The sequence below is a fragment of the Leptosomus discolor genome, chromosome 8 (assembly GCF_034619465.1).
Source record: "Leptosomus discolor isolate bLepDis1 chromosome 8, bLepDis1.hap2, whole genome shotgun sequence".
NCBI classification, from domain to species: Eukaryota; Metazoa; Chordata; class Aves; order Leptosomiformes; family Leptosomidae; genus Leptosomus; species Leptosomus discolor.
The window spans coordinates 61,856,872-61,870,782 of NC_141398.1; the positions used below are offsets into that span (position 1 = coordinate 61,856,872).

Genomic DNA, 13,911 nt, shown 5'->3' on the forward strand with positions numbered 1-13,911 from the left:
AAACATTAACTAATCCTGAAGAACAAGACCTGCTACTTTGAAGGAAGTTCTGAGCAGCATTTAGCCAGCTAAAGTTAAACTTCGGGTCTGCTATTACTAGATGATACAGTTGTCTTCCCTCTGTTAGTCATCTTCTGCAACAAAATGCATTTCTGTAACATAGAGAAGTCTGTAAAATTTGATTTTTCATGGCAGTTTGCTATTTGATATCTTCGTAGTTTTCACCTGAAGCTGACTTTTCTGAATCTTTCCATGGTTCATAGTGTGAATTTCAAGACTGTCTCATTTCAAGACAAATTAGATAATCAAAATTAGATGATCACTTAAGTGTTTTAATTCTTCTGAGCTCTAAATTGTTTAATACTATTTATATTTTGCTTTTGTAATTCTTTAGTATTCTTTTTGTTTTAGCTGTCATTATTGATGTATGAACCCAGCTTCCCTGCTTTAGTGAAGTGCGTGTGGTCGTATGTCAAATGCCAGTAAGATTTTGATACCGTAACTAGTTGACTGCCTTGGTAGAGCCATGCTGTGGTTGTGCTGTGTGTTGTCCGTACTTTGATTATATGATCAGGAAAATCATAAATGCTTGCCAATAAATCATCTTCTAGGGCTTGCTGGAGCCCTTTTCCACTCTGTGTGCCTTTTATTGTGCTGCAACTTCCTAGAGGGCCAGCTGTGTATCCATGGAGGACGTGACTTTTTACAAGGTCTCACCGCCCTGAGGGTGAAGAATTTCTTCCTAATAGCAAATCTCAGTCTCCCCTCTCAGTTTGAAACCGTCAGCCCTTGTCCTGTCCTTTCCTACCTACCTTCCCTGCAGCCCCTTTCAGCACTGAAGGCCGCTCTAAGGTCACCCCGGAGCCTTCTCTTCTCCAGGCTAAACCACCCCAGCTCTCTCAGGCTGTCCTCACAGGGGAGCTGCTCCAGCCCCTGAGCATCTTTGTGGCCCCCTCTGGACCGACTCGAGCAGGTCCATGTCTTATTCTGGGCACCCAGTGCTGAACACAAGTACTCGCATATCCATGTAATCTCAATGCCTCTGTTCTACCTCTTCTGCCTGTTTTCCCACCAAGTCTGCAAAGTGCATGCTTTTGGCTTGCAATCGTGCTACTTCAAGTCATAGCATTGTGGGCTTGATAGTTCAGTTATGGCCTGCCCCTGGATAGAAGTCCTCCAGATTAACATGGGATTGTCCCAGAGGTGGTGTGGATGACTTATTGGGTCACCTTTATGAGTATGAAAATGTATGGACCTCAAAAGCTAGAGGAATTTTTTGAGGGGGTGAGAGCAAAACTGAGATTCTGAATGACTTCATCAAGTCCTGTGATACCTGCACAAAACCTGCTTTGTTTACTCAGATGACTTGCATTCAGGATGATTAGCTTTCCTGACCCCTACAGACTATGGATCTTTGATGACCAAGGGGCATATGTTCCTAATCTTAAAACTGTGGGAGGGATTAAACAGGCAGAACATGAAAAACAACTACTTGGGCATCCCCAGCTTCTTCGTTCAGATGTTTGAGCTGCACGTACAGCTGTATTTTTTTTTTAATTAAGTGGTAGTATCTGCCCCAGCAGTCTCTGCTGGCTTGGCTTCTCCCAGTTTTGCAGTTTACTCAGTAGACCTTGTGTCAATACCATGTTGATGCTTGTCACCTGATGCAGTCAGTGATCTAAGAGCTGCAATTAAAAGTTTTTGTGGGCAAGACATGGCTCTTCAGGTGCATGTATTCTGCAGATGCCTCTGGTAGGAGTTGCCGGAAGCCATTATGTGGGTTGTAGCAGAACTGGCCCTGTTTGTTTCAACTTGCTGCTGCTTGGGGTGATACTGCAGGGACAGGGGCATTTGAGCTGTCATGCCTGCAGAGTCCCAGGGCAGTCAGTATGATCTGTGTTGTGTAGGTGGAAACTGAGACAATGAGGCGGCCTAGGAGAATTGATTTTGTGGTGGTTACGTGGAAGCTGTGCCTGACTATCTTTCGCATGTGACAGAGTGCCTGAGAGATAGGTTCTGAAGGAAACTTCTTGATCTGTTTTCCTGTCCTTACTCATCTTAATTGGTGTTCATAATTAATTTTCTCACTACCTCAGCATGGATGAGACTTTTTTGTTGTTGTTAAATGTGACCATGTGCCTGGATAGGACTCTGTGTCTTGCCCGGTATAAGAAAATTGTATGTAGAAGAAATGCAAGCTTGAAGTCTGACTGATAACCAGTATGTAAATAAAACAAATTTGTGGCAAATAAATGAATAATAAAATCCAGGTTATTTAGGTCAATGCTTTCTATGGAAAAACTGAGTGGGATTCTCATGTGGAAATCTGTGACTTTTCAGTTTGAGAGTATTCCTCGCAAGAACAACTCCAGGAACAAATAGGTAAAATTAGTAATAAATCGCGACTAGAAAGTGATGTTCACCAGTATCTCTGAAGGAACTTGAAATGGTTCAACTTGTAAATCCGGTATGTCACTATCTTAAATCATACTTTATTTACAACAAGAGTAGGCAGTAGTTTGTGTGATGCCGGTTTTTTAAAAGGACTTTAGGAGAGGACCCAGGAGCTATGTGGTTCTTGACAAGTTCTGAGTAAATGGATAAAGGTTGTCTGGATTATAAAATTGTTTTTCAGAAATCTTGACAAAGCCTCTAACCAAAGGTTTTTATTGTGTTATAGCACGGTTTTTCAAGGGAGATCTTACTGTGAATTAATAACTAGCTAAGGAAGAAGCAAAAGTGACCAGACAATGATAGAAAATCTGTCCGCTTTTGTAATAGGAAGTGGTTATTGGGAGGCACTCTGCAGAACTGTGGGATTAAATGTGTGTGTAAAGCGATCTGGAAAAGAGTAAGTAGTGAGGTGACAGTTTCATCCTAAAGCTGTGGAAGGGTTTTGTGATACTAAGGAAGTATGCAATCAGATGGTAAAATGAATTCATTGTCAGTAAATGCAAAGCAATGCCTACGCTGAATAGAAATTACTGTAAAGGTAAATACACAGTGGAAGGCTCTAAATAAGTTGTCACTCCAGGTGGAGGTCTTGGAGCTCTCTGTAGGATCTGTATAAAAATTCAGCAGTAGCCAGACAGGCAAACTGAGTTTAAACATTTTTAACTTTCCAAGTGCAAGGAAAAAAAAAAAAAAAATCTGCTGTGTGAACTCATGGTGCATCCACTGCTTGAATACTTTTTATAGGTCTACTCTTTATATAAAAAATAAATAAATGTGGAATTCTGGGAGGTGCAGAGCGATATGAAGGAATTGTGCAATGGCTCCATACAGGAAGAGATTAGAGTAGGACTCTACTGCCTAGAAAGTGAGGCAGTAGATACAATTAAAAGCTGTAAAATCATAGATGACAGAAAATCAATTAATAGGTGATGAGTACTTACTTTCTCATGGTGTAGGAATTTAATTTAGTATCCCTTACTTGGTCAGACAGCAGGTTTAAAGCAAAAGATAATTTTTCATGCAATTTATAGTTAAACTATGGAAATTATTGTTGTGGTTATGGATGGGAAAAAGGTTGGATGGTTTCAAAAAGTGACTAGATAAATCCATAGGTCTGTATGGCTACCTGTCTGTGGTTCAGGAAGTCATGTAAGTTGCAGCAAATCTTGGAAGCAGGGGAGGTGTCGAAGAGGTGTACTTTCTCTTACTTCCCCTGAACGCCTGCTACTTCCCATCCTGAGACAAGACACTGGGTCAGGTCAGCTTTATTCCTTACCTGGCCTAGCTGCTGCTGCTCTCGGCAATTTCCCAGTTATTCCCTGCAGTGCGTCAATACAGGGCAACGGGTGTTTGACCAGGCAGTCAGGTAGTGAGAAAGCTCTCTCCATGTTATTTAAATTGTTTGGGTGTGCGCGTGTTGTGTCACGCAAACAGTCATGCTTAACAAAAACCATCAGGAATTGCCTAAGGTATATCCCGTTAAAGGTCTGTCAGCCTTATTAATAGGCTTTGGAATAGTTGATAATAGGTAAATGTTAATCTGTTCTGGAGTGTTTCGGAATTTAAGTCTTTTCATGTCCTAAGTTTCTTCACACGTGTGGTATCTACCGCTTGCACTTGCTTGAGATGTCTGAAACTTAAAAATGAGATGAGATTTCCAGTGTATTAGCATGCAAAAGAATCTTAAAAATTGCTGAAGGCAGAAATCAAATACCTGATCTAAGAATTTCTTTGTAGTAAGAGAACACTTTCTTGTGGAGGGGAAGAAGAGCCAACCTGATACGTTGCGTGGGAATTACTGTGCATTGCAATGCTAGAAGAGCGTGTGCACAAGAAAGGAGCTCGAGCCCTGAGGAATAAGCACGTGAAGTGATTTGTGAGAGGGAGAGGCTATTTTATGTAGGTGGGTGTGAAAATTTTTTTCTGGGAAGAATTCGAAGGTATATTAAAAAGAAAGCTGAATGATTTAATAGTGACTGAGGAGAAAAAAAATACCTAGTATGGAGTTGCAGCACAAGGATGGAAGTTCTGAATTTTGGAAAATAAATCATAGCTTTGTCTTTTGCCCTTGGTGTGGTCCTCCAGCAGAGGAGTTGTTCTGAATTGTTCCATCCTTATCAGGCAGGAAGTGTGTGTGAGATGCAATTGCTCTTAGGAAGTAGTTCGGGTTGGACTGTCTGTAGTAACTGCCTGTCGGTGTGTTACACAGGCGAAAAGGGGAGGTAGCCTCATAATTTGGCTGTCACTGATTATGAGTCTTAAATTCTTTGCTTTCTGAAATGCTGGTTTCTGCTTGCTTTCCTGTGGTTGTGATGTAAGGAGGAAAAACGATCTTTACAGTGTGGCTTGCTGGTTGTTTATGCAAGGGCATTTGTAAATGTAGACTGTTCACTTTGTTCAGTGGCTGGATGATGTTTGGGTGAAATCCTGTTAGATCTTCAGTGTTTGTTTTCATTTTACCTACCTTCTCAGTGAGGTAGGAAGTCCTGCCTAAACACTGGTGAAGGATGTGAAATAAGTGTTTGTAAAAAGCTGTACTTGGAATATACGGGAACTGCATTCAGTGCGGTTTTCCCATTGACTAAAACTCTTTAGGCAACCTGTCCTTTTATTTTCTGTTGTCCAGGGCCACACCTAATATGCTGAAGCCCTCTATGGGCATACCTACAGAATGTTTCGGTCCCATGTCAAGGAAAGCAGTGCGATTGTGCAGGCTGAAGATCACAGTGTTCAGCGGTTTAGAAACCCTTCAGATACAGAGTGGGAGCAAACTTGTGATGTCAAGGCAAGTTGCTGCCAAACCTCAGTTTGTTTGCAGACTATATATTGGTGTTTCAAAAAGTTTCCAAAGAATTCTTTCTTTAAAATAAAAAAGTCAGTCATGTTTTTAATTTGTAATAGCCACTGCCTACCTTCTCAGGAGTGTTAAAGTTTTAGATCGACTTAACTAGGGTGCAGAAGCCTAGCGTACTTGTGATTTACTGCTGGAGGGAGCGCTTCACCTCTTTCCCACTCCATCTCGGGTCTTCCAGGGCTGCATGTTCTCACTGCCGCCTTTGTGCCTGCACAAGACAAACTGATGTGTCTCACGACTGCTATTCCGGGGAGGAAAGAAACAAGTGGATTTTCAGACGTACAGGTTGCCTCATGGGGTGTACTGTCCCAGGAATGCCAGTGTCAGCACAGTGGAAGGACTGGAACCACCTCTTTCAGCGTGAGCCTGTGCATGGTCTTGGTGATTATGAAATTCTTGCCCATGGACTGCAGAGGGATATTGCTGCAGTAGTGCTTTTATTTTTTTAACTTCTTCCCAATTTTCCAACAACAGCGTGGCTTACCAAAATCAGTTTAAAACCATGTGATCTGTGTGTGTAGTGAGTACAGGCTTAAAAATTAGGGACTTTAAGCAGACTGTTGCCACTAGGAAAGTGACTTTTGGGGTTTATGATACTGTTAGGTGAAAAACACAAGCTGAGCAGTTTGTAGCAATCAGAACCCTGAACTGAGTGTTACCAATTACTAGGAAAATAATAGGGCGCAAACCAGAAGACATGTTACACAAGTAAATCAATGGCACATCTACCTGTTAAATGCAGTGTGCAGCATTTTGCTTCTTGCCCCTTCAGAAAGGACGCAGGAGAGTTGTGGAATGTGCAGGCGAGGCAACAAAAGTAACCAGTCAAGGAAGGGCTGTGGGTGTAGGACTGCATTTTTCTGACTAGGGAGGATGAGGGGGGATAATGGTGGAAGTGTGTGGAATAACTGGGAGCATCAGTGGAAAGAAGCAGTTGGAAATGCAGAACAAAAGAAGTAGCTGGGTCTCTATGTAATGCAGTGAAGCTGTGGAACTCTGGTTGTATCCTGCAGAATATTGTTGATCCTAGAACCTCACCTGTGTTCCAAATAAAACTACCAAGTGTTTTTTATTTCTGGTTTTGGAAGTTCTTGGGCCACAAATTGTTGAAGACTGCAAGAGAATTCTGAGGAAGTACTGCTACGTGCTTGCCCTGTTCTTGTGTGCTTCCCTAGGCATCTGCCCTTGTCAGAGACATGTACTGAACAGGGTGGAGCTTTGATCAGACCTGGTGTGACCATTTCTGGTCTTTATGCCTTCTCTGACTGCCCATTTAGGACAGGGAAGGGTTGGTGCATCGTATTCTTTGTGTAAATTAAAAGGTTCAGCTGAAGACTACTATAGAAATGAGGGGTCAACTTAATTACGAATAGCTTTTATGGGAAATTGAGACCACTTCCAATACGACAGATTCAGGATAGAAGTACGAACTTAAGCAGATGTTGTTATAAGGATTCGTAGAATTTGGGAGGGGTTTGTATCCTACCTTATTGCAGAAGAACTCTCTAAGTAGACAAGCCTTGTGCCTTCAGTTTTGTTCAGAGTTTCAGCTCTGAAGGCAGGCTCTAAGGATAGGCTTATGCAAACAAGTTTTTGGAATATGTAGAGGGTGTAATTAGCAGCAAGTTAACAAGTTTCCAGTGATAGCACACAGTTAGTCTGTGTATGTCCATTTTCAGTAAGAGTAAATTACGACAGAGTGAAAGTGACACAACCAGACAATAGCTGGAAAACAACTAGTATGTGCTATGTTGGAACTCCAGCTTGCAATAATTAACTCTTGCCCAGTTGCCTTAATTTTACATGCCATTTAAATCCGTGTTTCATTTGTTTTCCTTTTTTGTTGTTGTTGTTTGGTTTGTTTTAATAGTTCTAAGTTTCTCGTTCTGAAATTTCCCAAGCAAGCTATTCATCAGAGGCTTTTGAAGGATTTTAGAAAAGTATTTTCCTCTCTTAAGGTAGGAAAAGTATTTTATTTGTAGATAGGGAGGATGCGGCAGGAAATGGATAGAATTAAACTACCTTTTTGAAAAGCTTTGAAACCTTTATGCTTCTGACTGACTTCCTGTATGAGTGCTGGGGAGTTGTCCTTTTATTTTGGGGGGGTGTATTTTGTTGCACTGGTGAAAATAGTCTTCCGGTCTGGCCAAATAGGATTTGTACGTGCTCCTTTGAGACTGGCACTTCAGCATCTCGTATCTCCAGAGACTGCGTACAATTGGTGTATCTCAATGCGTTGCTCCTAGCGCTCTGCAAGGTTTTCATGTTCTGTTTGTCGTGATCCTACAATCTGAACTTGCTGCTCAAAGATCCCAGTTCTGCTACTATCACTCGTACTGGGAGCTGAGAGCAGAGGTCTGTGTTAAGGGTTTAAAGAGTCTGTCTAACTAAAGGCTTCCCCGTATGCATGTCGATATGATGCTGTGTGTGTAGGATCTTTTCAGTGTAGGAGCTTTACAAGCTGTGTTAAAAGAACATGACTGGCAGCATTCAAAGGCCTTATTGCATGCTCCAATACTGTTCTGGAGATGGATTTCTTACTTCCCCTTGGCTGTTTCTGTGATGCTTGTTAGTGCAGCATCCGAGTGCATGGTAGGCATTGATTTATTCATGTCATGGTAATGGAGGAAGTGTTATAAATTCACATGGAGAGGCAAGGCTAAGGATTAACATGTCCAATACTCTTGGCCCTGCATGTGTCAGCATTTTTGGATAGAGTTTCCTTATGCAGAAGGAACATCTCTACTCTTCCGTTTTCAAAATTGAATGCTTTGTGTCTCGTCTCTGTAAATTCAAACAAACTTTCTAGGTCTGAAGATGAGGAACTGTAATATGAAGAGTCTACATGGTTTGACTGAAGAGGCTTAGTGTTATCTATGAATTCTGTAGGAGACCAGATTTATAATCCAAACCTATAGAGCTGCATTCACCTGTCTTACTGTGAGGCCACCATTACTCATTGTATGTGCATCTCTCTCCTTTTCTGCAGCAGACAAGTCCCCTGCTAATGCTCTATGCTTCCCAGCCTGTCTGTGCTGTGGTGTCATGCAAGCCAGTTTGTGCAGCATCTGAATGCACATCTTTTTTTGATGTGGTAGTGCTTAAAATGTATGACGCTCGTTTTGGGAGGATGGTGACCCAGACAAAATCCGTAGCAGACTGCCGTGGCAAATTTTTACAAGTTGGTGTAACGTTATCTCCTATTAGAATGGCTTAGTTATATTCACAGTCTAGCATGGATGAAAGAAGACTGTAGAAATGCTGGCATAGTCTGATCTCCCAGAAAGTCAAAAGTCAGCTTTGGTGAGCATGAACTAAAAGTTCAACTGTTGAACATAATTATGAAGTTTGGCTTTTCTCTGAGAGCCATTTTCATCTTGAGGCGATACTCAGAAGACTAAATTGCGCTCTAGGTCAGATGGCTCCATCAGTATTCCATCTGGTGAGGTGAAACTACTTGGAGTTCATGTAGAATATGCTTTTCTTGCATGCTCTTTTTATACTAGTGCCACCAGACAGTAATGTGACAGGCTTGTTTGTTTTAGAAAGGGTTGTTCTGTTTGGGGTGTAATAAAAGGACAGTGTCAACTTGATTTATTTGTTTTTAAAAGAAGAGTCTCTGAAATGCCCACACAGCTAGGATTGCTCTTCCATCTGCTTTTTCTGCTGACTTCCATGCCTCTAAGAAGGAAGTGCATATGGCACAAGTTGCAGGATTTTTGAAGCACAGCTATCTGAAACACTTGTATGAAGTCTTGTGCAAGTTATGAAACAGCATTGCTTTTGTGAAGGATTTCTGTCTCAAGTTGTCATGATTTTGGGATCAACTTGGAGCCTGATTTTTCTGGGGAGAGGCAGGTGATGTGAATATGAGAGCATACCTTGCAGAGTGCCATTTCTGCCTGTTTCAGGTGGGGAGTCATGTTACGTTCACCTGACAGCTAGCTGAAAGCATAGCAATTCCTGTTTCTAATATTCTGGAAAAGCGAATGTGAGGTGCAACGAATTCCTCTGGTTTTCAAGTTTACTTTTAACCACGCTACTGAAGCAGCCTGCGTTTTCTTAATTTTTCTACATCTGTAATTGTAGGGTAAGAAAGAAAAAAAATAATGTGCGGAAGTATGAGACCATTATGAAGCCTTTAGGTGCAGTGCGAGGTTTACAGATCTCTCTCTTCTCCCAGAGGATGCCAGCCCCTATCAGACTGCGGGAGTTGATCCGGACCATCCGGACGGCAAGAACCCAGGCAGAAGAGCGTGAGATGATCCAAAAGGAATGTGCTGCTATCCGATCATCCTTCCGAGAGGAAGATAACACATACCGATGCAGAAATGTGGCAAAGCTGCTGTATATGCACATGCTGGGATACCCTGCACATTTTGGACAGGTAGGTCAGAGTTCAATGCTTGCTGTGCTGTATGCATATGCCAGTCTGCTTTGTGTGTTTTGAGCACATCGACTTGTTCGGAGCATTCCTAGCTGCAGTTTTGCTGCCTGCTCTTTGGGACTTTTTGAGATCTGTCTTCACATATGTGCTGAACCTATATTAGTTAGTTGTGACTTTATTAGTGAGATCTGCTGTTCGAAGACACATATTTTGTTGTGATACTTAGGGTTAGTCTGCTTTTTGCCAGACTGTCTACTCCTCACCACCCATGTTTCTACAGAGCAGTAGTTCTTAAACCACAGTCCAGCACATACAGGTATTTCTAGATGGGTTCCAAGTTACACTTTGGAGTTCTGTCTCTGATGGAAAATACCAGATGCTTCAAAGGAGGTTCTGTACCCTTTTCCTTTCAAAGCAGTCTATTCTAGGCAGATAAGAGCTGATCTGTTCCCAGCAGTAAGAAGTTGGTGTTCCTTATCTCCATCTTAGTGAGGTGACTTGGAGAATGCTGGTATAAGTTTTCTGTCTCTTGGCTTATTTTTGATATGCTATTTTTGATAGGTAGATTGTAGAAAAGGGATATGGGAAGATGGGAGTTCTCGATCTACAAGCTTGATCTTCAAGTTGAATTTTGCTTAGTCTTTGGGGCATAGTCTGGTTTTGCTTAGAAGTCAGTAAGTGTCCTGTTAGTAGTACCCTTCCATAAAGCTAAGTAAAAAGTCAGTCAAATTGTTGTATCCCTTAAAGTAGCTTAGTGTCTTGGGAGTTTTTCCATTCATGATGGGGATTTACCAATCCTGACGTGTCTCACTGAAGTGGTAAACTCAAACCACTGAAATGAAATTGCGAGTAGTCTTAGTGTTAGGTAGTGCATCTGGGCTGTGCTGTCGCGTATGAAGTGCATCATCTTATGTCTACATCATTGGATTCTTCTCTCAGGATAACTAGCTGTTGCGTAAGAGCAAGTGAATTTCTGTACGATCCTGTTTTTAACACTTCACATAGCCAGGCTCCCTGGTCCAAGAGAGAAACTTCCTGTCACAAAAACTAAGGCTAAGTATCTAAGAGCTGCAAGAAGGATGAAAAGTATTACAGATAAGTGTCCTCTAGAATTTCTACATTTGATCTATGTTAGGAACATGTTTAAATTTTATTTGGATTATTTTATCTTGTTACTTAAGTATTTCATCTCATATATGGAAGATTAGACCAGATATCAAATGATTTTATAAAAGTTTCTGCTATGGTCAGTAGTCGTAAATTACCTCTTCACTCTCAATGGAAGAAGGATAAAACAGGTTATTCAATATCTATTATTGCTGGGGTTACTACGTGTCAAACAGAAGCATCTGTGGTGACTGTTTTGGGAACGGAGTGCTTCATTCGATGGCCTTGGTTCTCATGTAGTTTGTCAGCTGCACTTTCAGGAAGGTATAGGGCAGAAGGCTGAGGAGGGATTTTAACAAGTATAAGTGAGCAAGTTGCAGACCTTTGCATGTCCTCAGTGCTTGTAACAAAGGAGTCTTTCAAAGTGCTAATGTTGTGTGGGTGGAGTACAGTTTGCGTGAGTTGGGGGCCTGTTGAAGACACATGCACACTGTTCCAGCAGTGGAGTCTTGGAGATAGACAGTCCAGCATTGTAGACGGGAAGTTTTTGAGAGTGACAGGATAAATATGCAGGAAATACGTTTTGGTGAAAAACAGAGGAGCACCACAGGCTGTGTCAGACATCTTCAAGGTGTAAGCAGACATCTGACTTCAGTTAACAGTGAGGATGGGGTAACCAAAAATAAAAGAGAATTTAGAGAAAGTGTCAGAAGTGGTGAATGGTTGATCTACTTCTTTCCAAGCCAGGGATCCTCAACTTTGATCCAGGGTATCTTGTACAGAAATATGAGCATGAGCAGCATATTTAACCAGTGCCTGCTGAGATGCGCTGGATGGTAAGCTGTCTCTTGAGCGTGTGCAAAGGCCAGAAGTGCAAGATGGAAATTGTTCAGGCAGCCTGGGCAGATGGTCAAATAACTTTATATTACTGTCATTATTTCTACTTGCAAAAAAAATTCCAGCTGGAAGAGTCGCTATGTCAGCAAAAACTTGGGTAGGTTGTAGCCTGGCTATATACCTGTATCGTATCCGACTTTACAAATGCATATAATGGTATTAAGATTGCTTCTACTAATTAGACATAGTAAGAGCTTCAGCTGATTGTTTCTCACTATTGCTGTGCACGAAGCTAGTTTTCATGTATACAAGTGAAATAAGAACTCATCAGCCTTTCATGGGGTAAATTTCAATAATATCTTTCAAATTCAGAAGTACTAGAAATACATCTTACAGTATCTGTAGCAGTCATTAGTTTCCTTCTGGTTTTTTAGGGTTTTTTGTCCTCTGCCCTGGTTGGTTTTTACACTGTAGCTTAGATGTCGTCAATACTACGTTGCCTTTTTGCAGGGTGTAGTATAAGAAAGTATCTTGGAAACCCGGGGAAGAAAGTTGGTTCAGAGATGGGTTATTCTCTTAGAGAAAGCACTGGGAAGAAAGAGGTCGATATCTAGTGTTCTGTATCTGATCCCTGTTGATCTTGCCCTTTTGTGCAAGCTCTGTTATCCTCGTGGATGACTGAGCTTCCTGTTCAGAGGTGCTTCCTTATTTTAGATTTTCAGCCACTTTAAACCTAGCAAACTGAACTCTCTTTCTTTCAAGCATTTTCTTACCGGTTTGTCGCCCTGCACTAGCGAGGTGTTCGTATCTGTCAACTTCTTGCGTAGTTGAGTTGTATGTTCTGATGCTGTGTGGTTGTGAGGATTGTTCAGTGCTAGGCCATAGCACTTACTTTCTCTGGCACTTCAATTTTCTTATCAGTATCCTGTACAGCTTTGCCCTCCTGACGTGTGTGCTTCCTGCATCTCACCTGTGTCTGTTGCCCTCTTCAAGCTTCACTGTAGCTGGGGACCATTAAAAACTTTTCATGATGCCCTGTATTTTTGCCTGTGCATGCCCACTTCCTTGAAAATGGATCTGTTGCAAGCTTTGTCTCGCCGCTCCTTAAACCCATTGTGTATGCTTGCTTGCTGCCCCAGCAGGTCTGTAAAACAGACGTAGGGGATGTGTTTGTGAGGGATAGTTCTCTCACCTGTATTGAGAAGCCATTTCTGCTACTTCTGTCTGGAAAGTAGATACTGATTATACTTGATTTAGTTATCTGCTAGAGAAAAACGTTTTAGTGCGTAGTAATGTCAGAATATCTCTGTGGTTGATGTCTTTTTGCAGTAAGAAAGCGTCAAGTTTAAAAATGGGTTAGCAATTAAATTCTTAATCAGCTGAGTGCAAGTGGCAGCTCTGCATGTTATCTTAGGGATCTCCCTTATGCTGTTGAACATAGTGGACATTTCTGCATGATGAAAGGGATGCTTGTAGTGGCTACAATGCATATGATTTTAATCAGGCTTAGGTGTTCAAATAGAGATTACAGAGCAGCACAGAAACTTAACTCTCTCTGATTGTATCTAGCAAGTTAGTTAGGGATCATAATAAGCAAAAACTGGTTTTGACACCTTAACTTACAGAGCATTGATCATCTCTCTGGTAGGCAGATGGACTCATTTAAGCCTGGTTCAGCAGTTTCCAGGGCATATCAAACCTGGTGCATGATCTAGATTTCCAGATCTTTACTATTTTGTTTTTAATGATCGATCTCTTGTCTTTATAAAAACATTATCTTTTACTTTTGTGAGCTATCTTAAACCCACGTATCTGGTATATCTGAGGACACTTTTAAAAATGCATTCTGAGACACCTAAATGAGTAAACATCAAAATTCAAACTGTTTCTCCTCTAGCTAAGAAGTAGTTGAAGCTAATTCTGTCTTTTTTCTTTTTTTTTTCTTTTTTTTTTTTTTTTTTTTCCAGTTGGAGTGCCTCAAGCTCATTGCCTCTCAGAAATTCACAGACAAGCGCATTGGGTATTTAGGTGCCATGTTGCTGCTGGATGAGAGACAGGATGTCCATCTTCTTATGACCAATTGCATCAAGAAGTAAGGGTACCACCTCTCTCTCCATCAACACATGCTTTGAGGTTTCAGGATCTGAAAGTACATTCCTGACAGTGATATTCTGAGTACTTTAGCTGTTTTTCCTTGTGTAAGAAAACGGATATCTTCAATTTATCGTATGCTGTTGACCATACAAGACTGTTCTAATATTGTACAGTATTG

The 13,911-nt window shown here is 41.4% G+C and overlaps 1 protein-coding gene across 2 annotated transcripts in view; it reads left to right on the plus strand.

Annotated features, from left to right (window-relative positions):
* Window positions 1-13,911, plus strand: part of AP1G1 (adaptor related protein complex 1 subunit gamma 1) — a 48,772-nt gene that overhangs the window by 5,295 nt on the left and 29,566 nt on the right. For both annotated transcript variants that reach the window (XM_086468911.1, XM_086468909.1), the window contains exons 2-3: window positions 9,492-9,695; window positions 13,607-13,731. In XM_086468911.1, coding sequence (XP_086325037.1) covers window positions 9,495-9,695; window positions 13,607-13,731 — 326 coding nt within the window. In that variant the 5' untranslated portion in view covers window positions 9,492-9,494. The remainder of the gene's footprint in view (window positions 1-9,491; window positions 9,696-13,606; window positions 13,732-13,911) is intronic.